This window comes from Lodderomyces beijingensis (genome assembly GCF_963989305.1).
Source record: "Lodderomyces beijingensis strain CBS 14171 genome assembly, chromosome: 3".
Lineage (NCBI taxonomy): Eukaryota > Fungi > Ascomycota > Pichiomycetes > Serinales > Debaryomycetaceae > Lodderomyces > Lodderomyces beijingensis.
In genome coordinates, this window is record NC_089972.1 from 1,547,120 (window position 1) to 1,573,405 (window position 26,286).

The 26,286-nt window shown below is 44.0% G+C and overlaps 13 protein-coding genes across 13 annotated transcripts; 7 read left to right on the forward strand and 6 right to left on the reverse strand. All coding sequences in view use genetic code 12, as the record gives it.

Moving 5' to 3' along the window:
* Window positions 1-408: 408 nt before the first annotated feature.
* Window positions 409-1,662, reverse strand: LODBEIA_P27510 (uncharacterized protein; the record flags this gene model as incomplete). The annotated part of the gene is made up of 1 exon (XM_066972785.1): window positions 409-1,662. One exon carries the CDS (start codon window positions 1,660-1,662, stop codon window positions 409-411), a length of 1,254 nt encoding a protein of 417 aa, XP_066829689.1.
* A 253-nt stretch (window positions 1,663-1,915) lies between these two features.
* On the forward strand, window positions 1,916-3,334 carry LODBEIA_P27520 (uncharacterized protein; the record flags this gene model as incomplete). Its single annotated transcript, XM_066972786.1, has 1 exon — window positions 1,916-3,334. One exon carries the CDS (start codon window positions 1,916-1,918, stop codon window positions 3,332-3,334), a length of 1,419 nt encoding a protein of 472 aa, XP_066829690.1.
* A 199-nt stretch (window positions 3,335-3,533) lies between these two features.
* Window positions 3,534-4,154, forward strand: LODBEIA_P27530 (uncharacterized protein; the record flags this gene model as incomplete). Its single annotated transcript, XM_066972787.1, has 1 exon — window positions 3,534-4,154. The coding sequence occupies one exon, from the start codon at window positions 3,534-3,536 to the stop codon at window positions 4,152-4,154; it is 621 nt and encodes a 206-aa protein (XP_066829691.1).
* A 26-nt stretch (window positions 4,155-4,180) lies between these two features.
* LODBEIA_P27540 (uncharacterized protein) lies at window positions 4,181-4,732 on the reverse strand (the record flags this gene model as incomplete). The annotated part of the gene is made up of 1 exon (XM_066972788.1): window positions 4,181-4,732. The coding sequence occupies one exon, from the start codon at window positions 4,730-4,732 to the stop codon at window positions 4,181-4,183; it is 552 nt and encodes a 183-aa protein (XP_066829692.1).
* A 308-nt stretch (window positions 4,733-5,040) lies between these two features.
* On the reverse strand, window positions 5,041-7,368 carry LODBEIA_P27550 (uncharacterized protein; the record flags this gene model as incomplete). The annotated part of the gene is made up of 1 exon (XM_066972789.1): window positions 5,041-7,368. One exon carries the CDS (start codon window positions 7,366-7,368, stop codon window positions 5,041-5,043), a length of 2,328 nt encoding a protein of 775 aa, XP_066829693.1.
* A 983-nt stretch (window positions 7,369-8,351) lies between these two features.
* LODBEIA_P27560 (uncharacterized protein) lies at window positions 8,352-11,003 on the reverse strand (the record flags this gene model as incomplete). Its single annotated transcript, XM_066972790.1, has 1 exon — window positions 8,352-11,003. One exon carries the CDS (start codon window positions 11,001-11,003, stop codon window positions 8,352-8,354), a length of 2,652 nt encoding a protein of 883 aa, XP_066829694.1.
* A 1,421-nt stretch (window positions 11,004-12,424) lies between these two features.
* LODBEIA_P27570 (uncharacterized protein) lies at window positions 12,425-12,802 on the forward strand (the record flags this gene model as incomplete). Its single annotated transcript, XM_066972791.1, has 2 exons — window positions 12,425-12,452; window positions 12,564-12,802. The coding sequence occupies 2 exons, from the start codon at window positions 12,425-12,427 to the stop codon at window positions 12,800-12,802; spliced, it is 267 nt and encodes an 88-aa protein (XP_066829695.1).
* Window positions 12,803-15,312: 2,510 nt separating this feature from the next.
* On the forward strand, window positions 15,313-16,362 carry LODBEIA_P27580 (uncharacterized protein; the record flags this gene model as incomplete). Its single annotated transcript, XM_066972792.1, has 1 exon — window positions 15,313-16,362. One exon carries the CDS (start codon window positions 15,313-15,315, stop codon window positions 16,360-16,362), a length of 1,050 nt encoding a protein of 349 aa, XP_066829696.1.
* A 571-nt stretch (window positions 16,363-16,933) lies between these two features.
* On the forward strand, window positions 16,934-17,809 carry LODBEIA_P27590 (uncharacterized protein; the record flags this gene model as incomplete). The annotated part of the gene is made up of 1 exon (XM_066972793.1): window positions 16,934-17,809. One exon carries the CDS (start codon window positions 16,934-16,936, stop codon window positions 17,807-17,809), a length of 876 nt encoding a protein of 291 aa, XP_066829697.1.
* A 321-nt stretch (window positions 17,810-18,130) lies between these two features.
* Window positions 18,131-18,691, forward strand: LODBEIA_P27600 (uncharacterized protein; the record flags this gene model as incomplete). The annotated part of the gene is made up of 1 exon (XM_066972795.1): window positions 18,131-18,691. The coding sequence occupies one exon, from the start codon at window positions 18,131-18,133 to the stop codon at window positions 18,689-18,691; it is 561 nt and encodes a 186-aa protein (XP_066829698.1).
* Window positions 18,692-18,986: 295 nt separating this feature from the next.
* Window positions 18,987-19,493, forward strand: LODBEIA_P27610 (uncharacterized protein; the record flags this gene model as incomplete). Its single annotated transcript, XM_066972796.1, has 1 exon — window positions 18,987-19,493. One exon carries the CDS (start codon window positions 18,987-18,989, stop codon window positions 19,491-19,493), a length of 507 nt encoding a protein of 168 aa, XP_066829699.1.
* Window positions 19,494-19,776: 283 nt separating this feature from the next.
* Window positions 19,777-20,922, reverse strand: LODBEIA_P27620 (uncharacterized protein; the record flags this gene model as incomplete). Its single annotated transcript, XM_066972797.1, has 1 exon — window positions 19,777-20,922. One exon carries the CDS (start codon window positions 20,920-20,922, stop codon window positions 19,777-19,779), a length of 1,146 nt encoding a protein of 381 aa, XP_066829700.1.
* Window positions 20,923-22,388: 1,466 nt separating this feature from the next.
* LODBEIA_P27630 (uncharacterized protein) lies at window positions 22,389-26,243 on the reverse strand (the record flags this gene model as incomplete). The annotated part of the gene is made up of 1 exon (XM_066972798.1): window positions 22,389-26,243. One exon carries the CDS (start codon window positions 26,241-26,243, stop codon window positions 22,389-22,391), a length of 3,855 nt encoding a protein of 1,284 aa, XP_066829701.1.
* Window positions 26,244-26,286: the final 43 nt, after the last annotated feature.

Genomic DNA, 26,286 nt, shown 5'->3' on the forward strand with positions numbered 1-26,286 from the left:
CGAGTGTATTCGTCGATGGTCTGGACTGCCTCGTCGTTGTTCCATTTTTTGTTTGGTCTATAGTCGTTGTCCAAGTGTTGTTATTGATTCAGTTGTCGTCATATGATAACCATGTGATGTCACGATCGGGGGGTCGAGTGTGGTAGTAAATGACTAGAAAAAAAGAAAAAAAAAGAAAGTTGGTTAGTTGCCTGGTCAGCCCTGTTTCCCGGCTATAAGGTTAAAGTTCTAAAACCACCTTCCGTGCCCCTTTCTTCTTGCAATGAGGAGGGGTCCTTCTTGAAGCCGATGGTGGTGGTTGCAGTAAGAGGAAAACATCAAGAGTTGTTAAAAAAGGAAACGACATCAATAACAGGGCTGTACCCAGCCGCTACCACATGCGCAGCTTGCTATCACCATCACGTGCGGTCAGCCTCCACCACTTTGAAAGCCCAGCAATGGTTCTATCAATTCGAATCTTATGTCGCCCGTGTGGTACCTATCTCGAATGGATGTTAGCCCCACACCGGTGGGCTTGCCAATCCAGTTGATGTACAAGTTTTTCCAAATCGAACGAGTGTCAAACGCGTTCACAAACTCAGGGGTCTTTTTCTTGTAAACATAGTTCAAATACTCCCTAGTGGTTATATTCTGCGCCGTCAAGGCAATGTGGAGAGCCAATAGTAGCATCGGGTATATCAATGCTATAATGGTGTAGACCAAAAGAAACAAGCTCATGGGAAACTGTTGAATTGACTGGAACATGGTGTGGACATGTTCAACTTGCCCTCTTCGATAATAACATAGATGAGCAACGGAGGTTGCAATCAAGTAGCAGCATGAAACGCATGCCAATAACAAGAACCACAAAAAATACATATAGTTTCTCTGGCCGACACAGTTGTTCAAGAAAACACAGTGATGATCGTGGTCCAAAACGCACACTTGGCACGTACTGCAGTGGCTGGTCCTCGCTGGCCTCCAAATGTGGCAAGTTTGGCAATATTTCACCTGTACACCAATCGTTTTGCCGTGCTTGTCCTTGGCAAAGCTCGGTAATGTCACGGTGTTGAAGTATTCCTCTGGTGGATTCAGTATTCGGTTCCCAGTGAGTGATTTCGGCAAGTGCAAGTTCCGCGGTAGTATACCTGGGTCTGACGTGGATGCCTTGCAAAAGTTCATAAATGTAATCAACCACAAGTAGATCCATACTATGACCAAAGCAGGCAGTATATGGTGCCACTGCCAGCTGGCTTCAAATATGCAGAAAAACACCAATGGGATTATCATTGCAGCTCCCGTTAGTATGCTTATCGGCTTGGCTTTTGTTGTTTGTAGTCGTCCGCCGAAAAGGTATATCAACCTTGAAGTGTCTTTATCGGCACGAACTTTGTAATTGCGATCAAATCGTCGTGGCCGATGCTCGTATTTGCTCAATAGGATCGGGTCCATGATCAACCAGTTGGTGACAAACTTGTGCAAAAAAGATAGTCGAACATGACCATGACCATGATCTTGACCTTGGTCTTGATAATCGTGACCATCGTCGATGTCCCTCTCATTGACCAGTTGTTGCTGGCGATGAGATAGCACTGGATGCGGGCCCAATAGGGACGACTGGTTTAAAGATGACCCTTCTTTAACTGTCGGATCATCTGTCGAGAGATGTCCTTGGAAACTCATATCAGCATTTTTTTCCCAAAACCTTCTGTCCCTCCCTTCAAAAACTTAACAAAACGAAGGTGATGTATATGTGTAGTGTCTACGTCTATCAGTCAATACAAAGCAGGTCACAAGCGAGTTTGTTGCTCCAAACAAGAAGGCTCGAACTCCGCAGCCGCACCACATGATAAAAAAAAAAAAAACCTCCCCGAAAGTCACCTTGATGGGAGCATAACCCACACCAGTTCTTAGCAGTTAACAGTCAAAGAGCGTGATGTTTCACTCCAGAATGCTACGTTCCTTGGGACGGCCATCTCAATTATGGGCTCGACAAGCGAGACTGAGATTGACAAAGATAGAGACACAGATACAGCCAAATCGAACGCTCAAGATCTCTGCAAACGCAATCTCGGGTTTAAGCAAATGGGGCCCCGTAATCAACGTCCTAGCCGGGGTTTACATTGGTGGCTTGATTGTCTCACTCGGCTCGTTCTATTTCATTTACCACGATGCCAATTCAAGAGAGAGGATCCCATTTGAGTTGAGTTTCCAGGACCAAATGGAGGCAGTCCTTGCCATAAACAAGGATGATGTGTTGGAAAAACCCAGGTTTGCCGTGAAGCACTACCGCAAACTCTTGATGCACTTGGCTAAGGAAACTGACCCTAGTTTGGACGAACTGGAATATCCGGGGTTTGTCGTGCCCGTGATTGACGCCGAGACTTTGGTGTACCACAAATCCAACAAGTTTTCAAACTTCTACATCGATTTGATCTTGAGATATAGCAAGGCGTTGCTTGCCAAAGGAGAGCTTGACGCCGCTATCCACACGTTAACCCAAGTCATTGACAATGATTTGATATACTACAAGATTGGCGATGCCGAGAGATTATCTGGATGCAGCCGACTTCTCGCTTCCGTTTATGCCGATCCGCAAGATCGAGTGCACACTTTGCAAAGATCGATTGACATGTTGAGCAAGACATACTCGTCGATCCAGTTGAACGACGACTACACGCTTCAAAAAAACACCAAGGTCTCGGATGAGTTGATTAGCTGTTTGAACGACCTTGCTTTCCAATTGGCCCAGATTGCAACTTCACCGCAGCTGAAGCTTTCGAAATCACAAAGACTGAAACAGCTCAATGAGTCCTTGGCCATTTACCTATCTAATCTACAAGCACTCACCACCATGCGCGAGAGCTTGGAGCTCCGCAAAACAAACCAGTCGCACTATCCTTTGTTTAACGTGCATCGTGAAAATCTAATTACCCAAATCAGCGCCATCAAAGCGCACATCAGTGAGATTTTGTGGTACGAGGGAGCGAAACAAAAGGCCGTGAGCTGGTCCGAGGAAGTGCTCAAGGAGATATACTATGACAATGCCTCCTCGGCTCGTGTACAGCCAATCTTGGAAAATGTATTGGACAACTTGATCCAAATGTATACCAAGATGAGACAGCCTCAGGATGTCGAGAGGTGTAAAGAGTTGAAATCGGAAATGAGTCTGTATGCGCGAGGTCGAGCTGATCAAGATGGGTTTGACGCGTGGTACGATGCGTTGATTAAGAGATGGAGTGGGGTTTTGTATGACCAGGGTCCATTGGGTATAATCGTGAAACCTTTGCTGGAGAGATTTGGTCCCGAGCAAAGAATACGGCCGCTAGAAGAGTTTGAAAAAGAAGATGAATAAGGTAATGGATTGTGAGTGTTTGGGAGGGGGGAATTATAGATGTGGGATTGTCTTTGTAAATAGTGGATTTTATGCCTCTCTAATGAATGGATAAATTTCAAAACCTCCGCAATAGTCACACTAACATAAGGTAACATCTCAACCCAACCCAATCTGCCCTGCTCCCGTCCACTCTAGCCTCAACTACTCCGAGCCATAAATGCTGGCTAATGCGGCAGCCATCAAGATGGCAAAAGGACAGCTCCGTGACCAAATCAAATCGAAACTCCAAACAATACCACAAGAGTCACTAACGCACCAATCCAAACTAATCCTAGCACAACTAACGCAATCGCCCATTTTCCAAAACGCCAAAAGCGTCGCAGTGTACATGAACATGCCCACGCTGGAAGTTCAAACCCTACCCATCATCCGAGCATGCTACGACTCAAATAAACGCGTGTACCTCCCACGGTGCAACACGACCCCCGCCGCAAACCGCAAGCGCAACTACTTATCCATGCTCCATGTGCCCACGTATCATGACGTATGCCAACTTGAACCCCAGGGGAAATACAAGCTTCTCGAGCCTACATCCGGCGAAGACTGTTTAACCCGGGGCGATCTAGAATTGATCCTCGTGCCCGGCGTAGCATTCACTCCAACCGGTGAGAGATTAGGCCACGGCGGTGGATTCTACGATGAGTTCCTATCAACTTACTCTCGCCGTTGGTCACGACTTCCATATCTAATGGGACTAGCATTAAACGAGCAAATAGTCAACCACATACCGACACAGGACCACGACTACAAATTAAACAAAGTCGTAACGCCAAACTAATCTATTTAGGTATCTATAATAATAGTCTAGGAGTTTGTAAATACACCCACGATGCAATTCTCCAACATGCGATCGACATTAACCCATGCATGGTACTTGTTGAACAACGCAGTGCCATCACGTCCAGCACACTTCATAATCTCATCGACTCCACCGGGGTGGAAATGGAGGTAGGGAGTAATGTTAAACACTTTGCCATTGATGCACGTCCAGCAGTCGCTCCTTGATTTATGCTTGTTGAGCTCATCCTTTGTAACACGCACGATCTGCGGCGGTGGGAAGTTGAGGGGCACGCCTCGTAGTTTATGCTTGGGTTGGGTGCGGTTCAACTGGGCCCAGTCTAGTGGCGAATGGCCCGGTTGTAGCGTGACTTTTTTGCGTGCTTGCGATGACGATGTCGATGCTGCTTGAATCGGGGGCGGGGCTGCCCGCTGCGCCGAGTTTGGCGCTGGGAACGTGGTGGGGACGCGGAGTGTTTGATTGTTGGTGCTGGTTGATGGAGGTTTGAGATGCGCGCGTGATGCTAGGCCTTGGTTGTTGTCGGAGATTTTCTTGCTTAGCTCGTCTAGTCGTGTCATTGTAAATCAGATGTTGTTTTGATAGACGTTTTGTGGTTGGGCGTCAAAGTCGGCTGTTGGAAGTTGATCTTTTCATTTGCACCCATCCATCTGGTGAAACTGCGCTGAACTGCACTGGACTGCACTGGATGGGGAAATATTCGATCTACTTCAAACTTTTGATTTTTGTCTTCACGTGCCAAAACCCGCAACAACACCACCACCGTGATGGTTGTCGTCAAAAATCAAAGGGGAAGAGTGCTGCAATATTCAACATTGTCTATGACTATCTATAAAAGTCCAACTCTCTCAAATCGTTTCCCAGTCATCTACTTGCCACGTTGAGAACGTTTGATTTGCTTTCTGTCGACTCGCTCGTAATACAACATGTACACGGTGGCTTCCTCCGACAACACGGTTGCGCGCGAAACTTCATCGACTTGAGCATCACTAATTCTCCAATACGGATTATTGATAAGGGAACTAATCTTCTTCATCTTCACTTTCTTATCCGGAGTTTGATCTCCGCCTAGAGACTCGGCGCCGTTTGTTTTGTTGCTGCTGTTGTTGTTGGTGGTGGTGATGGAAGTCTTTTCCGGGAAGGAGTTTTTCAAATTGGCATGAGCAAATGCACTGTCAAAGTTGTTTTGCTGGGGTGCTTTCATTGGATCATCCACTAATATCTCAGCGGGAGTTTGGAGTCCCGATTGTAAAATCTCTTCAACGTTTCGTGGATCTGCTTGGATAACAGAAGGCCTACGGCCCATCAAGTTGGAGAATTTGTTACGGAACTTATCATCTGGCACATCTGACGACGACGATACACTCCCCGAAGATGGCCGAAACGAAAACTTGCGCTTCTTTTCTTGCGCTTCGCCATTTGAGTCTGTACTTGCAACCGGCTCAACACCATGGTGAACGTCACCCGATAGGTCCATGATTTCAGGCGATAGTTTGAAAATGCTTCCTTCTCGATTCTTAACAAACAAGGGCTTGTGCTTGTAACATTCGTAGTGGCCCTGTGTATGCGATCCCATGTGCTTGATCATGGCACGTAACCTATACTTGTAAACGTCGTTTTCATTAAACTTGAATTTTTTAAAATGCTCCTTGAGGTTTTCGTGCTGCTGGTCGGAGAGAGGCGCCTCATTGAGCGTGTGTTGCTGGGCCTCGGGGTCAGCTTCACCGGGTCTGATTGTCGTGCTAGTGGTGATTGTACGTGGGAGCGAATCTTTGCTTGTTTGCGACGACAGGTCATCGTCATCATCATCATCATCGTCATCGTCATCGTCATCGTCATCATCGTCGTCATCATCATCATCGTCATCATCGGTCAAATCGGTTCCTGTTTCAGTTGCAGCTCCATCATCGGTTTCGTCACCATCTTCTTCCTCTTCATCCTCCTCGCCTTTCTCCTCAAAGTCGTCTTTTTGCACTGAGGCATCTTCCATGTCGTTGACGTCTGTAGTCAAAACCTTTGAGCTCAATTTCTGAATCAACTTGGTTTCTTCGTCTTGCAGGTATTGTTGAAAGTCTTTCAATCTGTCGTGGTACTCCTGGCCAATGGACAAGGTCATTGAATCTTTAAACTCCACACGACATGAGTTTCTCGTCACGCTGTGGCCATCAAATTTAGATCTCGACAAGTGCAATCCAAATATCTTTGGCGGTTTCAAAATGTGCGACTTTTTAACCACCGTCGAAGTGATTCCCGAAATATTCAACCCATTCACGTTATAGTTTTTGATATAGTTTTCTAGCGGTTCAGAAATATCCTCGTTTATGCAGAGGTTTGGATTCAGATGCAAGTTGAAAATGTCATGGATAAACTGTTCCTCTTGTGGTGATGCAAATTTCCGTTGTTGAATAATTTGGTCCTCATTCGCAACAATCTTATCAAGGCAGCACTTGAGACAATGATAGCCTTCAATTCTCTCGCTCTCATTTTCCTCCAACAACGTTTCCAATTTGCACTCGGGTGCATCTGGCGTGGGCAAAGTCAAGATGACAAACGGGGTGAAATTGGGCTTAGAGAGCCCATGGCACGAAAGACAAGTCATTTGGCTCAAAATCAACCCATCAAATGGGAACTCCGGTATGTGAATCGACTCTAATTGAGTATAGTCCTGTGGTGTCGGCTGCCCATCTTTTGGAACAATGCGATGCAAATTCAAGAGAATATACTTGTGGAAGCTTTTCAATTTCAAATTTTCATTTTCCAACGTTTCATTGATCAATTGAGTGAGCTCGTGGGCGTCGTGCTGGCTTTTGGAAATCTTGGCGTGGAAAATATTCTCCAACTCGTGCAAAAAAGACCAAACACTAATGGTTTTGGAAAACATTTGCGTTTCTTGAAGCTTCTTCACCATCGTTGCCATGGCAAGATGCAAAGGGATGGTGAACTTTGCGTTTGACGACTTGAATCTGGAGTTCTGCAACGACTTGTTACGCTCCATTCTCAACTTGGTGAGCTCTTCAATGTCCAAGCTGTGGTCATTGACAAACTGCGATAGCTGATCGTAGCTCAAAATAAAACTATTGAGGTATTCAGTGAGACTCGGTAACGAAGAGTATGCCTGTAGGGATGTATTGGCAAAGCAATCGTTTCTCAAATTGATCAACCCCGTCGTGTGCTTATCTGGTCTTTTGGAAAACATTTTGGGGTCTCTACTGGCAAATGGCAATGAAGGTAGTAGAATGTAGAGTGCCGCCGATGAAATAGCTAGCAATTGGAGGATCAACAAGTGTTTCTGTTTGGGTGTTTTTCTGGTCCAGTATTCAGCAAGTACTCTTGGAAAGAAATGACGATTTAGTAGTAGCAGTAGCAGCAGCAGATCAGTTGGTGCTGGTCTTGTTCCAAGGGTGATGGAAGGATGTCTAGACAAGTCTTTGTTTAGGATAAGGCTCTTTAACTGAATCAATAGATCATCCATAAAAAAAAATATATGTATCCGAAGTTCCTGTTCGTCTTTGGCTTTGCCTTTGTCTTGATAAGGAGCAAATCCAACTTAATTACTTCAATCTAAGCTCAATTTAATTTTTGGGCAAAACAAAGGCGTCAACGATCTTCCCCCCTCCAAAAAAAAAATCTCTATCGTATTTTGTAAAGAATCAATTAAAACTCTGATAGAGGACGAGATGGACAAGGGTGTATAAAGGGCACCGTATAGTGGGTGGAAAATTAAGATGAAGTGCAGAAGCAATTCAACACAGGAAGAAAGATCATCAGAGTTTGAGGTTAAAATGCGATGATTTCCATTGCCCACTCCATTCTACTCCACTCAACTCCACTCACAGACTAAGAGAGTTGGATGGGCAGGCTCATAATCTCCCACCACCAATCATGCTGTCAACTTGCGCTGAAAAAGAAAATAATCCAACGATTCTCGTTTCGCAGCTTCTATTCGAAATGGGCGGATCTCTCTTTAGCCGAGATTGTGATGCACTGGGTTCTTTTGTTTCTTTCCGGGCCAATAAGAAGATACATACTATTTCCTCACGGGATTACTCTAAATAAAATGCTATTGAAGTCTACTCAAGTTTGGTCTAATACGTTGTTGTTGTTGTAAAGGGAGTTGCTGTAGTTGTCTCACTCACAAATGTACTGTATTTATCACCACTGATAAAGGGCCGCTGTGGATCAAAAGTTTATGATCTTCATTGTTGCAAAACCAATAGTGACAATGATGGCATACGCGATAACACTCAGTGGCACTCCCCTTGTGATAAACATGTCCACATTCAAGTAAGGAGACCCAAATTCATCAGTCATGCAAATGGCCGTGATATTGGGGAACCCTGAGGTTGGCAATGCCATTGCGGCACTGCAAATCAAACATCCAACCATAACCAACAAGTTTGGGTGAGGATCATCCATACTGTCGCCTAGTTCGCGTAGCAATGGCAACACGATCAATGCTGCTGCTGTGTGAGATATGAATGTCGCCATGATCAAAATTAAAAGCCCAAATGTAAGTGCCACGCCGAACAATGAAAACCCTTCCACTTGACTCTTGATTTCAACAGCAATGGTCTTTAGCAAGCCAGACGATGAGACCGCATTACTAAGACAGCTTCCTCCTTGTGCAAGCACAATGATTGTCCATGGATAGTTGTTGAAATCTTCTGTTGTAAGAAGTCCAGTTCCAAAGAACAAAATCAAGGGAATCAAGGCAATCATACCCATTTCTCCAAATAGTCCCGTGATTTTAGAAGCAATGCACCAAAGGAAAATCGTGCCAACACTAACGGCTACAATAAACCACTGGACCCCAGTAAATCTATCATCGATTGTCCTAATTGGTATCAAATGAGTATTTTTAGCATTGCAATTGAATGTAAGCAACATGAGCATCCAAATAAGCAATAATGACAAGACACAAACTGGTAATGCAATGACAAACCATTGGCCCCACAGCGGAGGTGGATCCATGTTGCCCAACGCAACAACATTTTGGGGGCTACTGATGGGCGATGCCATTCCTCCAATATTACTTGCTAAAGCAATACCAAGAATCAATGCATTAATAAATTGTGACCCTTTAGGCAATGTTCGAAGCAAAGGCTGAATCAATGAAAAGCACAAGACTGGTGCAGCAACATTTGAGACCCACATCGAAGCAAACAAGGCAACACCCATTATTGTAAGCAAAACAACTGAAGGGTTTGTTCCTGCTTTTGACAAGATCCAAGTCGAGATCAACTTTGCAATGTGGTACTTCGACAATGCCGCGGCAAGAGTAAAGCCTCCCAATAGCAATAATATGACCGAATTCCACATTGTGCTCAATATGAACTTCGATGCCAGCACTGAATCTCTTATCAGGCCATCATCGTTTTTAAGCACTTGAAGGAAAACAACCAACAATGGAATCAAGAGGGAAGTGACAAATAACGGAATGGCTTCCGTGGCCCATAGTAACGAGGCACAAATCAACACGGCAAAGCAATTCCTTTGTGCTCGATCTTCAAATGTGGGCACAAGCAACAACACCAGGGTGATGACTGTAATGACAAACAACTTGATAAACACGGGGTTTTTCAAAGATATGTTGAAGCTGTTTACATTTGCACCACTGATTTTCAAATCGCCTTCTTTATCTCCAAGAACGCGGTCTCTTTGGTCTATTAGTTTTGAGTTGGCAGCATACGTTTTCCTTTCCAACCCAATCATATCTCTCCAAACGGTGTTTCTCTCCCAAACCACGTGCTCTCTCAAATGAACAGATAGTTCCGCTTTTGCAGCTTCTAAATCGTCACCATGGTTACAAATCAAGGCGTAGATTTTCACGAGCGAGTCTAATCTGTCATTGACTTTTTGCATAGTCGAAGGTTTGAAAACGTACGAGTTTTTAGGTAACCCTTCTAAATAGGGAGTCTTGATATCGGTGTTTATCGACTTGTCAAATTTCTTCAAGGCCTTTTTGAAACCGGTATAGTTCAACTCGATATAAGATTTCAACTCGGACAAGGTGGTGAACAATCCAATTGTTCTTTTTCTCAAGATTATTCGACTTTCGCCAAGTAGAACCAACTGCGGCGGCATTCTTCCATCGGTGTTGGTGGCATTGCTCAATTCGCTCCACAATCTTGGAGACGCTGGCGATTTCAAATACTCGTCAATCGACTTGACGCGAGTTAAATCATTACCACCACCATTGCCACCACGCGGGATGATTGGTGCCGATTCCATTCTCTTGATCCGTCTTCCACGTGGCTCGGTGAAACCTCGTTCTAGCCCTTCAATGTGTTGCTCTCCATGTTCATTTTCATCTTCGTCATCGTCGTCGTCGTCGCCCATTTCCGCTTGAGTAAACTCTGTATCTGGATCGGTAGTCAAGTAATTGTCATTGGAAATATCCGAAAATCTCCTGCTTCGCATTCTTCTAGGCTTCAACGCCTTGTTGGACTGCAAAGAGGTGTTGATTTCCTTTTCAAACTCTTCAATGTCGAACACCAACTCATCGATGCTCTTGAAAATGAACAGTTCCTGCTGCTTGAAAAAAGTGTCGATTTTCTTCACTTCCGCGTTCAACGCAGCCTCAAACACCGACACGGCAGTCTCGTCGCCATTTTCCGTCAAGGTGCCCAAACTGGAGTAGTGCTCCCCAACCAAATGGGTATTTTCTTCCAAATCAAGATTGTCTCCCGTGCTGAGGACATCATGCTGGTGCTTTCTCCGCAAACTGTCTCTTTGCAAAGAATAGATTAATTTTTTCAAGGTAGTGTAAGCAAGGTATTTGGACGACCATTCCGGCACAGCATTAAACTGCAAAGAATGGGAAAACTTCATTATAAAATGTCCGACTGAGCAAAGTTATCAGGTCCTGAAATTGGCCAATAAATTCGTATCCAGCAGCAGCCCTGGGGGGGAATAACGTGTTAGCCTTTAGCAATTTTCCAACAAGCCCAAAAAGACAAAATCAAATTAAAAAAAGAGAAAAAAAAAAAAAAAGAGAAAAAAGGGAAAAACGGGACCCACCGATTAAAGCAAATTAATCTTTGGTCTCCGGCCCTTTAAAATTGACGTAGCCTCTCTTTGATCCGCAAATCAAAGAAAGAAGGAACGAAGGAAAACCAAGGTGATCTGTTGATTTCTCTCCAGGTGGAAGTATACAAGTCTGATTGGAAATAAAAAAAAGTGCTGTGGAAGAAAAGCAAAACTGTAAAGGTTGAATGTGAGCTCTCGGCTATCACGCACCACGCTACTTGTTACATTACTACAGTGCTGCCAGACTACAGCCCTACAGTAGTGACAACTGACCAGTGTCGTGAGCCGCGTTGTCGCAGTTTTTGCGTCACTGAATCTGCTAACTTTTTACACAATCCGCTTGCTCATATCTTGTCTTGCGCCTCCCCTACTAATGCTGCAACAACAATAGTATCTTTATTGTATTAGAGTAGAGTCACTCACGCGAAAGAAGGGTGTTGCCTCGAAAGTAAATCACGTGTCACTTGCAACGTTAGGGACCCTGTGGTTCCCCATACTCGAAAGCCCATCTGTGTGAAGCTTTTGTCGATGGGAGATGTTTGAGTTTTCTCACCGACAGACAGAGAAAGAGTGTGTCTGCTTGTCTGTGTGAATCTCTGCCTTCTCTCGAAACTTGAATCTCTATCGAAAGGGTTTGTAGATCCAAATTGGAAGAGATGGCGGACCATTGGACGGACTTTTTTGCTTCGCTCGCTAGCACAAGAGCCAGCAATCATAACATAAAAAGAACAAAAAAAAAAAAAATTCAGAGTGATTCCGCTTATTGTTTGCAGCATTTCATTTGCTACTTGGGGAGCAGCAGCAAGCACGGTGAAAGTGAAGGTGAAAGTGAAAGTGAAAGTGGCAAAGAAATTGCCATTGAAAGTGAGAGATAGCGACCGAGCGACAACGAGGCCAAGAGGGAGCGAGAGAGAAAGACCGAAATCCAATATTTCTTGTCTTCGAGGAAACTCAATCACGCATCCCCCAGCTTCAAGTTCAAGTTTTTGAAGCCAACTATTTTCGCAATCCGGTATTTTTTTTTATATATACACCAGCAGCATCTTTCTACTGAGGGAACGTAGTGAAAGCGGAAACTCGAAAACCGACGCCAACGCCAAAACCAAATTGCAATTGACGTGGCACGTCAAACAATCACAAATATCTACTGGAGAGACTGATATCGAGCCGATACTTGGCGTCATCCATAACCACCACAACCGCAACCCGTTTTTTTTATCAAGATGGACTTTTGCTTCTTTCTCATTGGGTGTATGTATAACCGCCATTGAGCTAGGTCAAGTGCACTCGGCGGCGCCACACGATTGGGTGTTCTGACAGCTTGTCCATTATGATACTAACCAAATGCTTGTTTTGAAAAAGTTCAAGAATTCAACAGTCCCTTGAAAGACGTTGGCAACATTGCATGTTATTGCGGACATTGCCATAACCAAAGTGCCTTTGCTGTGCGCACCATCAATTGCATCACGATTTTCTTCATCCCCATAATTCCCTTTTACTATTCCAAGAGATTGAAGTGTAACATCTGCGGAACAACGGGAAGTCTCGATAGCCAAGCTATTGATCGATTGAAAAACGGCCAACCGGTTGCTATAGGCTAAACGAAGAAGAAGAAGAAGAAAAACAGATAAAAAAAAAATAGAGAATGGACGGATGAATGAACCAAGTGGAAAAAAAAGCATGGGTTATAGATTGTTTGAATTGTTTGAATTGTTTGAATTGTTTGTTTGGTTGCTGACCCCCCCTCCCCCTCGCCCGGTGAATTCGGTGATATAAAGTATTAATTAATTAGAACTCAAGATGATGATGGTGGATGATGTGTAATACTATTAGGTAAATGGAAGAACAGTGCAATGCATGCAGAAGCTTTGAATGTAAATTTCAGCATCCCCAAAAAGTATCCTTTCTTCTTCTTTGCCAACAACCATGTACCGTCGCCAAGACGCGCCAGAACACATCACAGTAGAGACTAGAGACTAGAGACTAGAGACTGGAAACTAGAGACTGGAAACTAAAGACTAGAGACTAGAGACTGGAAACTTGAGACTAGAGACTGGAAACTAGGGACTAGAGACTGGAAACTAGAGACTAGAGACTGGAACCTTGAGACTAGAGACTAAAGACTGGAAACTTGAGACTTGAGACTAGAAGTACCGTGGTTGTTGTAGTGGTGAGGATCAAAATCAAGAGGTCATCTATTTCGGATTTTAAGGGAACTCCGTGCGGTGGAGCGATCAATTATCATGCCAACAGGGCAAAAAGAACACCAACCAAGTAGTCAGGTTTAGGACGCGGTTAAGAAACCCCGAACATTTAAAACCAGTTTTTACGAGAGGAGGTGATCAAGCGTGAGAGGCTAGGCTGATTTTACAAGGTGAGCAAAGAGAGACAGCATTAGCATTAACTGTTACAAGTCACATTTTCAACAACAATAACTTGTCCCAAACTTTTAAAGTTTGAAACACACCTAATCATCAATCACAGCTACAAGTGTGATTTTTTTTTGCGTTTTGGTGAATGATGGCATGATTCATGTTCTTTTTTTGTTTTTTGCTTTCCGTTTGATCCTTGAAACTTTGAATCTATTTGCTTCTCCAGCGGTGTCGTCGTCACTTGAACCTCATGTGATATGCTCGCGCCACGGCCACGTTCAAAAGTTTGATGAATGGAACGTGGGGTTCAGAGAAGTGGGCTTTGGTGTCGAAGTGAAAAAGTCCCTTTCCCCCTCCCTCTCTCTCTCTCCCCCCTACTTCTCCCCCTTAGGCGGCGATCAGCAGTCAAGTTGTCAAGCCGTCAACAACAGAAACAAAAAAAAAAAACGTTTCAGCCACCACACTTCTAAAGCCATAAAAACGGAGACTTGCAAAAATTCAAAGCCAAAGTTGAAGCTTGACGATTCTCTTCAAACTCGGAACAGAGTCCGCGAAACCGTTCTATCCGGACAGTGACCCATCTCTTTTTTTTTTTTTTTTTGCTACGTTCCCTTAATTTAATTCTTTTTTTGTAAAGTCATGTTGCGAACAACCCGAGGTGTGGGTTGTGAGAAAGAGAGCTGAAGTCGAGAACCGATCCGCAACTCGAGTTAAAAAGAAACAACTCTGAATCACGGCTTTGATTGGATCTTGACAAATTTCTCGACAAAACGGACCACAGGGTAAATCGGGGGTTATTTGGTGCACAACTGAAAAATGACAATGATTTCCTCGGGTTTTACTTGAGACGTCTTGATCATCTGCAAATTAAACAAAATCGAGCAAAATGATGTGACTTTCTGCTGGCTTTTTTTTTTCTTTTCAAGGATGCAAAGTGAGCGTAAATCAATTGCAAAACAAGGGGGTTTTTTTTGTTCTTCTTCATAGCAAGGGATTTTTTTTTTTTAATTTTAGAATTTTCTAACAGTTTCCAAAAAAAACAGGAAATGCCACCACAACCACACACATCACAGTAGAACGTCCTTCGTTACACACTGTTGAGGAGATTGAATCCTTTTTTTTTTCTTTCTTTTTGGCAATACGTCATGGCCAATTTACTCAAGCACAGAACTTACATTCAGGGTTGTGAGTGTCACGTCTATTGAAGAAGGAAGGGCTTGGAAACGGATTAGAAATTTAAACCAAAAAAAAAAACATATGACTGACAGCAAAGTTGCATTTTCACCGGCTGAAAGAGACAGAGAAGGTGGAGAAGGAGCTTGAGGCAAATCCCTATCTCTCTTGTTTGGAATAAAAAAAAATTGGCTGCATATTCTGACTTTGATCCCTGAAGTGGGATAAAAAACCAGGTCATCAAAATATTCTGACGTCTTTGTTTTAAACCATATAAAAAGGCTAGCAGACTACCCCTATTTTTTCTTGATCAATTGAACATTCATTACTGCTACTCAGCTCCGTTCATCAACACCGACCATACACGTCTCAACTTTGATATACCTTTTTTCCTTTTTTGAGAAATTAAGTCAATTTAATTTAATTTGCTTTCTTTTTTTTTTTTTTTTTGCAGCCGTCGCTTGGTGAGATTTTCCATTTGAGACACCACCTATTTTTTTTTTGCAACCACTACTCAGTGTACAAAAAAAAAAAAATCTATTACCAAATAAATATTATTTACGAGAATGACTTCATTTGTCCAAGTTGTGGAGATTGTCAAGAGAGGCGGCAATCGAGCTGTCTCCATCAATAGCCCACCTGCTGAATCAGATATCAATTTGACGTCGCATGGTTCAGATTGGTTGTGGGCCGTGTTTGCCTTGTTTGCATTCTTTGCCGTGATCCACGGCTTCATTTACAGTTTGACGAGTGTCCGCCGCAGCGGCTTGAAAAAATCATTGTTGATTATCCCCTTGTTTATCAACTCGGTTATGGCGTTTGCTTACTACACTTATGCTTCAAACTTGGGCTATACTTGGATTGACACCGAGTTCCATCACGTGACCACTGATCGGGGGCTCAATGTGCGCCAAATCTTTTACACAAAGTACATTGGCTGGTTCTTATCCTGGCCCTTGGTTTTGACAATCTTCACCATTGTCACGCACACGAGCTTGACTGATGACAGAGAGGACATTTTAAAGAGAATTGTGCAGGTGTTTTCAGCGATTTTCACGCGGTTCTTGTCGATTGAGGTGTTTGTCTTGGGTTTGTTGATTGGCTCCTTGATTAGATCGTCTTACAAGTGGGGTTACTTTACCTTTGCCGTGGTTGCCCAGTTGTTCACCATCTATTTGGTCTGTGTTGACTTGCACACGAGCTTTGCCGCAGCTTCAAGAAATGTCGTTGGTAACGTCATTATCATCTTGTTCATCGTTGTGTGGATCTTGTACCCAGTCGCGTGGGGTTTATCCGAAGGTGGTAATGTTATCCAACCCGATTCAGAAGCAGTGTTTTACGGTATCTTGGACTTGATCACTTTTGGCTTTGTCCCCATCATTTTGACTTGGATTGCCATCAACAACATCGATGAAGATTTCTTCACCAAGATTTGGCACTTCCATTTGAACAACAATCGCGGCGGCGTCGGTTCAACTGTGCCCAGCCATGATGCTGAAAAGGTGATTGAAACTCCAAGACACTCGGGTGACACTGCGGTTCCACCAAGTGGGGTTCCTCTCACCGATGAGCCTATTGTTGAGACTGCCGATGTCGAAGAGGTGAGAAGAGTCTAGAGGCATCCCCAAAGAAGGGGAGCAACACGCTGTAGCTTTGGCTATGGCTTTTGAATTTCAACCTCAACTTTAACTTCAGTTCTAAAGCCCCCATTTGTTGTCTCTGAGAAAGAGAGAAAAGAAAAAAAACCGAGTTTCTTCATTTACAAGTTGTTTAGGTATTTTGCCCATCCCATCCTAATTGATAATACCACTATTACTCTTTATACACAAAGATATATATGTCTATGCGATAACTTTTTGACATCGATGATCTACTAATTGTCCGGGCTGTCCTTCTCTGTAGCTCTTTTCTTTGGAAATATCCATACTGGTGACTGGTAACCCCCAAAATTGACCCGATAGCCTCTACTGCTATTTGGGGGGGCTTCCGCAAAAGTGAAAAAAAAGCGAGTGCAGGCTTTTATCGTCTTGCTTGTTGAAAAACAGCAAGGTTCCTTTTTTCGTTTAAAAGCAATTGACATCACCACCACAATTCCTCCCCTCCTTGCCGAGCAATCACCACAATTTTCAATTCTTCTTTTCAAAGAAACAAACAAAGAAGGAAAAGGGATAGAGAGAGCTTAAGAGAATGCCAGCAAAGCCAACTACACCATCGTCTTCAGCATCGTCGAAATCGCCATCGCCAGGGGTGCAACGTCCATCGCTCGTGAAGAAGTTGACGGCTTTGGCCCAGACTCAGCAATTTTACTGGTTCTTGGGACACTTGTTCGGTATCCTATTCTCCGTCTTGAGTTTAGTCACGGGCGTCTTTTATAAAAACACATCGTTAAAGTATTTCCGATTTGCCCTATTATCGATCATCAGTACCTATTTCATCATCATAAGACAAGTGTATTTCAAAAATGGGTTGAAAGAGATTATAGTGCCCCGATTAGCCAGAGACGAAAATGTCCAGTATGTGGTCTTGGCCTTGGTTTTGTTGACTTCGACTTTTGTCACTGGCGACCAAGTTGCCGCTGGGTTGTACTCGTATGATATCTTTGCAGTGTTCCATGTGCTCAACTATTTCCGGAACCATTTGCTTGAAGTTTTGATCCCATCTTTGCAAGCACAGCAAAAGATTAGTTCGCAGATTAACGCTTTCACTCAACGTTTCAACCAGCCTGCATTATACGTTGCCTCAGCTATTGAAGTTTCCTTGGTGGTGACGTCGGGATTTGAGTTGATCATTCTCCCATTTGCGGTTCTCTTGAGATGGAGAAGCATAAGCTACGCCGTGGCCAAACTTGTGGTTTTCTTGTCGGTGGTGGTGTTTAATAAATTGAGGTACGATGGCAGTCAGTACACTAGAGCTATCGTCAGTGAGTTGGACAAGAATCAAGTTAATTTCGTAACAAGATTAAACAACCCCAAAGTTACTCAATTGTACAACAACGTCAAGGGCCAAATTGTCCACATTTTGAAATCGATTCAATTGCCTAAAGACGTCAAGAAGACTCAATAAAAAAGCATAATGCGGGAGACAAAGTTTTTCCCGAGAGAAGTGAAAGTGAAAGTTAACAAGAAATTGAAAGAGGAAGTGGAAGTGTGTGTATAGTATTGAGGCATGATTACTTTCGTGAATACGCTTTTACGTATACCGATGAATGTATAGATATCGAATGATCTACTTGGTCCAAGTCATAACCATGAGCCACCAGCTGTAGCAAAAAACCAAAGTTGCGTTGCCGCGCACCAAATGGAAAAAAAAAGAGCAAAAAATAGATACAGGGCTGACTGACGCCATGATCTCCAACCACTGTTATCACCACCACCCAGGCCCAGGATGTCGTCAGCAAGTCTCAAGAAGTTGGCAGCTAGAAACAAAGCCATACTAGATCAACTATTCTACATCTCGATATTGATCAATCTACTTTCGCTAATTGCCGTTTTCTACTTCAAGAGACCGCTGAGTGGCATCTACTACCTAGTCTTCTCCGTCCCCAGTGTTGTACTTCAGTACCTACTTGAAACCAATGGCCGTCCAATATACGACTCAAGACAGCAATTGGTGAAATCCGGTGATGACATCTTGCAACGTGGCAGCTTATTTCAATATTGCTTCGATGTTATTTACATAACGTGGTTCTTTGATGCATTGATGATTATCTTTGGCAGCAACAAGACCTGGCTCGGGTATGGTGTGATTCCCGGTTTCATAGTTTACAAACTTGGTGGATACATCTTGCCATTTTTCAAAAAGTCTGGTGGCGGCAGTAGCGGGGATGAGCTGGGTGCGAATGGTGCTGCTTCGCGGTTGGACAAAAAGGAGGATTCGGGGTTGAGCAAACGTCAACAGAAGTTGAAAGCTAGAAAAGAAAAAGGGCCAGCTGTAAAATATAGATGAACTTCTTAAGAGGGGTGGGATATATAGACGTGTGTTTTCGTGTTTGTATATAGATGCTGTGCTAGTTAGTGTAGGAGTGAAAAATTGCATCGAGAGCTATACTCTACTTGACTTGGACGGAGCCTCGCCCCCTGCACCAATTTGTTTCGGCACGAGACAACAAAATTTTTTTGACATCCGAACAATCTAGCAATGGTTCACCAACACCTCCAATACCAATACCACCAGCAGCAGCAGCACAGTAGCTGATCATCTCCATAGAAAATCCCCCCTGGAGATCACACCAGTGTAAGAGATGCCCAGAATAAAGAGTCTAGATGACTTTCTAGAACTCTCAAGTGACCTACTTGCAAACTTCCCCTCGACAACACTATCAATCACATACACCAACATCGCGAAAAAGATCAAGCTGAAACTGGCAAAGGCCGACAGCAAGGACACCAAGAGTCAATCAACAAAGACAAAACATGGGCCCACGTCGACACATGCAGTATACATCAAGTTCTACGAGCCGCACACGGGCAAATGCTTGAAATACAAGACGATAAAACAAAAGGAGTTGAGCCGTATCTTAAACATGATTGGTCCGCAAGGGATCAGCAACAGCGTGGGCTTGGCCAGCTTAATGACGAATTGCAAATTCGAGCCCGTGGTTGAACCGGTGGTGTCGGTGGCTGAAGATATCAAGGTTGATGAAGTCGCCACTAGTAAAGAAGGCACACCGTTGCCCGGCAAGGAAGAAACGCCCCAGCCTTCTTCTAGCTCAAACAAGAAGAAGAACAAGAAGAAGAAGAAGAATTGAAGTATTTGAAGCTAGCTAGCTAAGTTGTTATTTTTTTTTTCATCTTTTTTTTTGTTTTTTGGACTGTGTGTTTGGGACTGAAGTGCTGATGCTGCTACTGCTACTGCTATGTAAAATGCTCTCCAAATATACAAAATTATACCAAAATTATACTAAAAATTAAAAAACCCTGCAATGAATTGTGTCAAGAAAACCCGTGTGCAAAAAAAAAAAACCAAAAAACAAACCATCCGCTGACCCTTGCTTTGTATGTAGAATATATTTACTTCTCCTCGTTTCACTCTCATGCGAATAGTTTCTTGATTCTTGAAAAGATGCTCTCACGTTTGCTTCCACTTTCTTGTCTTTCTGGTTGTGCTGGTCTCTGTACATATGAGCCGGGGATGTGCTGCTTGTTGGGGGCTTGTGGGGTTGAAGAAGAGGAAGAAGAAAGAGGTGGAGGAGCTTGGGCTTGGGCATCAGGAGCTGGCGCAGCTTGGGTAGTTTCTGGGACGGCATGGATTGTAGATTCCGATGGCTGTGACACCAACACGGGTTTTTCGAGCTTCTTGAGTTTATTGTCATCGGTGGCTTTTTGCGCGGCTGAGCCAGCTGGTTCTTCCACATCGTCGTTGCTGATGTTGGTGAAATCGGACTTGCTGCTGGATTTGACGTCGAGATGTTCAAAGTCTGAAGATGTGTGTGGGCTTGAAACTGCAGCAAACGTGTCGGAAGGTTCCGTTTCTGTATGAGCTGGAGCTGTGACTTCCTTCTTGGGCTCAACGGGTTCGGGTTCCTGGGGCTTCGCTTTTGAAACCTCTTCCTTGGGCTCAGGTGCCAAACTCTCGACAGGTGCTTGCTTTGGCTCAACTTCTGCAGCCTTGGTTGCTTCCTTGGAGGGTGCTTCCTTGGAGGGCGCTTCCTTGGAGGGTGCTTCCTTGGAGGGTGCTTCCTTGGAGGGTGCTTCCTTGGAGGGTGCTTCCTTGGAGGGTGCTTCCTTGGAGGGTGCTTCCTTGGAGGATGCTTCCTTGGAGGGTGCTTCCTTGGAGGATGCTTCCTTTGCAGCTGAAGCAGCACCACCACCGCCACTCGCAATCGCAATACCAGCAACACCATCAGCCAATTGAGTCACATCCACGTCCTCGCCCTTGGCTGCTCCTTTCTTGCCACTAGGCTCCTCAACCACAGTCAACTCTCCAGCGTAAACAACATTGTTAGCATTGCCATGTTCATCAGTGACCACCGCGTAATGGTCCGACGTAGTCCATTCCGTGCCATTGAGAATAAACTTGAACGCAATGTCCTTTTTTTCATCAACAAGGACCTTGATCGCATCTCCTTCTTTTGGGTTCTGCAATGCTGGCAACGTTTGTTTCCAATCATCAAATGTACCGGTGACTTGCACCGATCCTATTTCTCCCTTGGGGGGAGTGATTGTAACTTGATACATTTTATTTTATTTATCTAATTTTTTTTTGCTTGTTTTTTAAAGAAATGAATTGAGTCCAGCACAAGACCTCCAATTTTTCAAAGTTGACCAACTGATGTAATTGGGAGGAAAAAAATGAAGAAAAAGAAGAAGAAGAAGAAGAAGAAGAAGCGTTTGAATAAGGATAGATTCCTCTCGATTGATTGATTGATTGACTGTTTGATGATGGGTAGGCAAGAGAGAGGCACACACTCCGATCAGAGAGAGATAACAAATTTGGATTTTTAAAAAATTGTTTGTTTAAAAAAAACACTATAAAATAAAAATTAAAAAAAATTAAAAATCCAGACGAATTCCTTCTTCAAGCCACCGGACTTTCACCAAACTGTTCAGGACAACACTATTCTCTGCTACTCTCCTTGGCGTTGAGTTGTGTAGTTTTTTTCTTCAAGTTGCGTGATTCCAACTACGTGGATGGGCTTGGATCTTTCGGGGATTGCTGAGAAAAAGTTGCCGGGTTGCTGTCGTCTCTGCAGATTGAGTTGAGTTGTGGATGACGAAGGAGGGGAGCGAGCGAGAAAGAGAGGGAGATTCATTAAGTTGCGGTCAAGGGGGTGGGGGGTTGGGTTCTGCCACAGTAGGTCTCAATTTTTTTCAAGGGAGGAGAACACACGTAACCTCGTTATGCCCGGCTTGGTTCGGTCTAAAGTTCACCGCATCGATCTCATGCTTTGCTTCCCGCCTAGAATTATCTAGAGATTTGAAGCAGGGACGAGAGAAAGAGAGAAAGAGACAGGGCATCATGCTGTTTAATGTCATGCAGCGTGATGTGGTGAGATAGATAAAGAAGAAATAGCCGGCAGGGACTGTAGCGTCTGTAAGGGACTTGTTGGGACAGAAGAGATAAGGGAACACCCATCAACCCGCGCCCCCACCCCCCTCCTCTTTGGATTACTAACTTACTGCAGCTACATTTCTACTAGTCTTCTTCTCTCGTCTCGTATCTCTGCTGTGCAATCATCGTGGGACTACCGTCACTACTTGCTCACAAGGGATTGAACCCAACTCAACTCACTTCTTCTTCTTCTTCTTCTTTTTTCATCCAAACGGCGAAAAAAAATTTGGCAACTCGTGTCGGGTGTTTTTCCTTGATTTGGGATATCCTACCCGGCTTTCACTTTTTTTTTCTTCTTCTTTCTACTCAAATCACACTAGAGTTGTTCTACTTTTGTTCTACTCACTTGGTGGTTTCATCTGCTGCTCACAGATGGGTGAAGCCACATTCTACTATTACTGCTACTGCTGCTCTATAATAATATTAATTTCCATTGCACTTTTTATTGTTTGTGTCTCTCTGATGTCAATACGACGGCTGCGAAAAATTTCTTTCCCAAGAGCCGCAAAACTCGAGTAGGTACATCTACACTAGACAAGAACAAATAGAACATTCTAGTATACGTTTTTTTCCCACTTCAACGTCCGTGTATTTAGAACCATTTCACCCTCACATATATAGAAGCTATTGCAATGGCTCTATAGAGGACAAAACATGCAAAGAGCCCACCAAACATGGCGCCGATATTAGCTTCCAAATTGTAGTAATCTAAAACATCTTGTCCGGTCCTCAAGCTGCAATCACCCTCGGCGTCGCATTTAAACGTTTGATTCTCAAACCCAAGATTGGCACATATCGACACTGCATACTTCATGGGACTGAGATAGTTGAGGGCTTTGAAAAAATGAGGCATGTGCAAGGACATTGTGCCACCCATGAAAATGGCAATGATGATGATGGTGGAAAGCACATTGGTAGCGATTTCCATATGGGTGAATATACTATTGACAAATATACCCAAGGATTCACCGCAGTTGATGGACACGAACCCCGTGGCAAACATGGCGAAATACATCAGGGCGTTTCTCGGTAACCCGCAAACAAATACAATCATGGCTGCAAAAAAGAAGCAGGGGATGATTTCTGTTGGGAGCTCGTTTAAAAGGTATGATATGCCAAACTCGGTGACTCCATAGATGCCATCTTTGTATTCCTGGTAAAATAAGTTTCTCTCAAATGGGTAAAGACTGATGTTGTTGACGAGACCAACAAAGTACAAATTGAGAACTTCTTGAATCAACCCCAATCTGTTGGATATCCCGTCCTGGCTGTTCCTCAAGGGGGCGAAAAATAACGTGTGGATAATGGTGAGGAAAATGGTTTGCCCTACTCTGCTCAAAATGCTGTCCTTGGATCTGAACTGGGTGACAAATTGTCGCTCGGCGACAACGGGGAAAGTATGTAGTATGGAAAGTCTCTTGAAATAAAAGAGGGACAAGTCAATGGGTCCACCAACCACACCATTTTTCTTCTTTTCTGAAATTATTTTGGTTTTTTCATCATCATTAACATGATCATCGTTGAAATCAAGTTTATCCCGATATCTCCAATTGTTGGTTAACCTTGCAATTCTATCTTCAACTACTTGAACTTCTTCATTTTCGGAATGACTAATCAAATCTAAAATGTAATCGGCGGTGTTCTTGTTTGAGGAGTTTATAAATCCAAGCAGGGCAAGATATTGAACTACACCGAATGACGTGCCGTTGTATATGACATTGCCTCCCTTGCCCAACAAAAGCAACGTTCCAAACCGAGAATAAACTTCTTCGCTTGGCTGGTGAATAGTCAAGATAACGGTGGTGCCATTTTCTCGAGCCAATTCTCCCAACAAATTGAGAATGGCTTCCGCGGTGGTGGAGTCTAACCCAGATGTTGGCTCGTCCAAAAACAACACTTTTGGCTTGGAAAGCAACTGGATTGATATACTCAACCTCCGCTTTTCTCCTCCAGAGATTCCCTTAACGACATCGTTTCCAACTAGAGTATCGGCACAATCAAGCAACCCAGTCTGCCGTATCAACTTGTTGACAATTCTCGGTATTGCCGCTTGTTGCTTCAAGGGTAAACGCAACTTGGCCTGGTAGTATAACGTTTCACGAACCGTCAAATCGGCAATAAGCGAATTGTCATGTTGCGTCACGTATGCTGAAATTCTGCTCAATTCACCTCGAGAAACAGCCTGGCAGTTGTTGATCTTGATGTCTCCCGAGGCAAGGAAACTCGATGAGCGGTCCAATCTATTGGACAAGTAGTTGAGGCACGTGCTTTTGCCGCTTCCCGATGGTCCCATTATGCAATTGACAGTATCGGCTTTGAATGTGGCACTAATGTTGTTCAATAACGTCTTTTTGCCAACTGTCTTGAGCCAGTATTTTTTCTCCTTCACTTCGAGGTGGATGTTGCAAAGATTAATCTCCACTGGATAATTGTCATCGACTTCCACCACCTCCGTCTCACCAGGGGAAAATACTCTATCTTCATGCTGAATGCCTTCACCTTCTTCATCTCCCAACTTGTTCTTTTTGGTCTTTGCCATCCCGCCATCATACGAGCGGAACCGCAACGCGATTCCAGCCAAGATTAAGAACCCAACTACCCAAGCAACTAAAATGCCAATGGGCTCTGCAATCCATCCTTGCGGGTATCCCAAGATTGCCAATTGCGCATTTCCCGTGTACTCGGCGCATCTGCTGGAATCATTATAGGGACAGTCACCAACCCAATCGGTAAACTGGTTAGCACACAATGCACCGAATCCGTACCAGAAATAGGCAATATATTTTGTCCACCTAACGTAAACGGGCATAGTGCTTGCATTCACGAAATATCCAGATGCCGAGTTTTGCAATTGGTAAAACAAGTTGATGAACAAGGTGGTAAAGGGGATACTCGGCGAAATGGCAAACATCAAGAGTGCAGCAGTCATGCAGCACAATTGCGTGAGAAGCGTGACCGTGAAATAGATTCCAAAATGAGACCCATTGCCTACCCTCAAGCCCCACATAAAGAATGTAAGCACAGCAAAGATGATTGTCATTGGCAAATCCTCCAAGGGAAACTTGGCCAACCGCCTCGATATGATGAAATTGGGGATGCTTGCGGTGTGTTCTTTGTACTCACGGAAGAAATATGCACCTTCGGTGGTCCATAATCGTTCTGCCTCGATAAACATGGCACAGAAACCAACAACTTCCAACATCACGTATTGGGTGGAGATCAATGACCTTATACCGGCCAAATCATGGTTTGGGCGGTAAAACATCCACCCCACTGTGACTGCAATCACCAAGATACCAAAATTCAACACGGCAAGACTGCTGTAGTCACGAGAGCTTACTTTAAAATCTCTCTTGGTCATCACCGCAAGCTGTCTCAATGATGAAATTTTATCCCGCTTGGGCGTGGTGAAAAGCTTGATATTGGCAGCAAATTGTTTTTGGTTTTCCTTGACCGTGCTGTCGTATACATGCTCATTCAAGGTTTTCCAATTTTCAACCAAGTAATTGATACGGCGCACCGATTGGGACTCGCTTTCCACGGTTGACGCATCCTTAACCGATAGTTTCATCACATACTCGCTCATGTTTGTGTCAATCTCGGGCAAGCCGTCCAACTTGCCAAAATAGTCGACGGCTTCGTTTTTCAAATCACCAAAATATACAAGTCTTCCTCCGTGTGTAAGCAAGCAAACCTTGTCAAACATGTCGCAAATCTCTGGTCTTGGCTGGTGGATCGACAATACAATCGTGATGCCATACTTGTTGGAAGCTAGCTTTTTCAACAACTGGACTAGGCTCAAGGAAGTCGACGTGTCGAGCCCCGAAGTTGGCTCATCAAGAAACAAGATCGATGGCCGAGAAAGCAACTGTATTGCCAAACTGACTCTTCTCTGTTCCCCTCCCGACAAAGTAGTCGCATGCAGCGAAAACTGGCAAACACGGGTATTTTTTAAATGGCCCAAGTCCAATACTTCAACGATGTACTCTATCAACTCGTCCTTGTCTGCTTTTGAAACGTACGGCGGGAGTCTCAAGTCAGCTTGACTCTGGAAAGTTTCCAAGACTGTTAGCCCAGGTAGGAAGAAATCAGTTTGAAGCAAATAAGCGTGTTTGATATGTTTAATGTGCTCGTTTCTGGTATATTCAACGCTTCCGGAAAACTCCAATTTCCTGTTGCCAATGTTCAACCGCTGCGATAGGGTATGCAAAAGAGTCGTCTTACCAGCACCGGAGCCACCCATCAACGCCACCAACTCGCCCGGTTTTATAGTGAACGAAATATCATTCAAGATCCGGGGAGATCTACTGTTGAAATCATCAGATTCCTTACACTCTTTCGATCCGTTCCCTAGCTGAGACTTGACCGCAACGGACAAGTTCCTCACTTTCAACCCGACTCTTTGCTCTTGCGGAATCTCCAATACGTTCGACTCTTGCTGCTTCATGCTGATGATAATAGGGTGGGGACGTCACAGTATATCGCCTGAT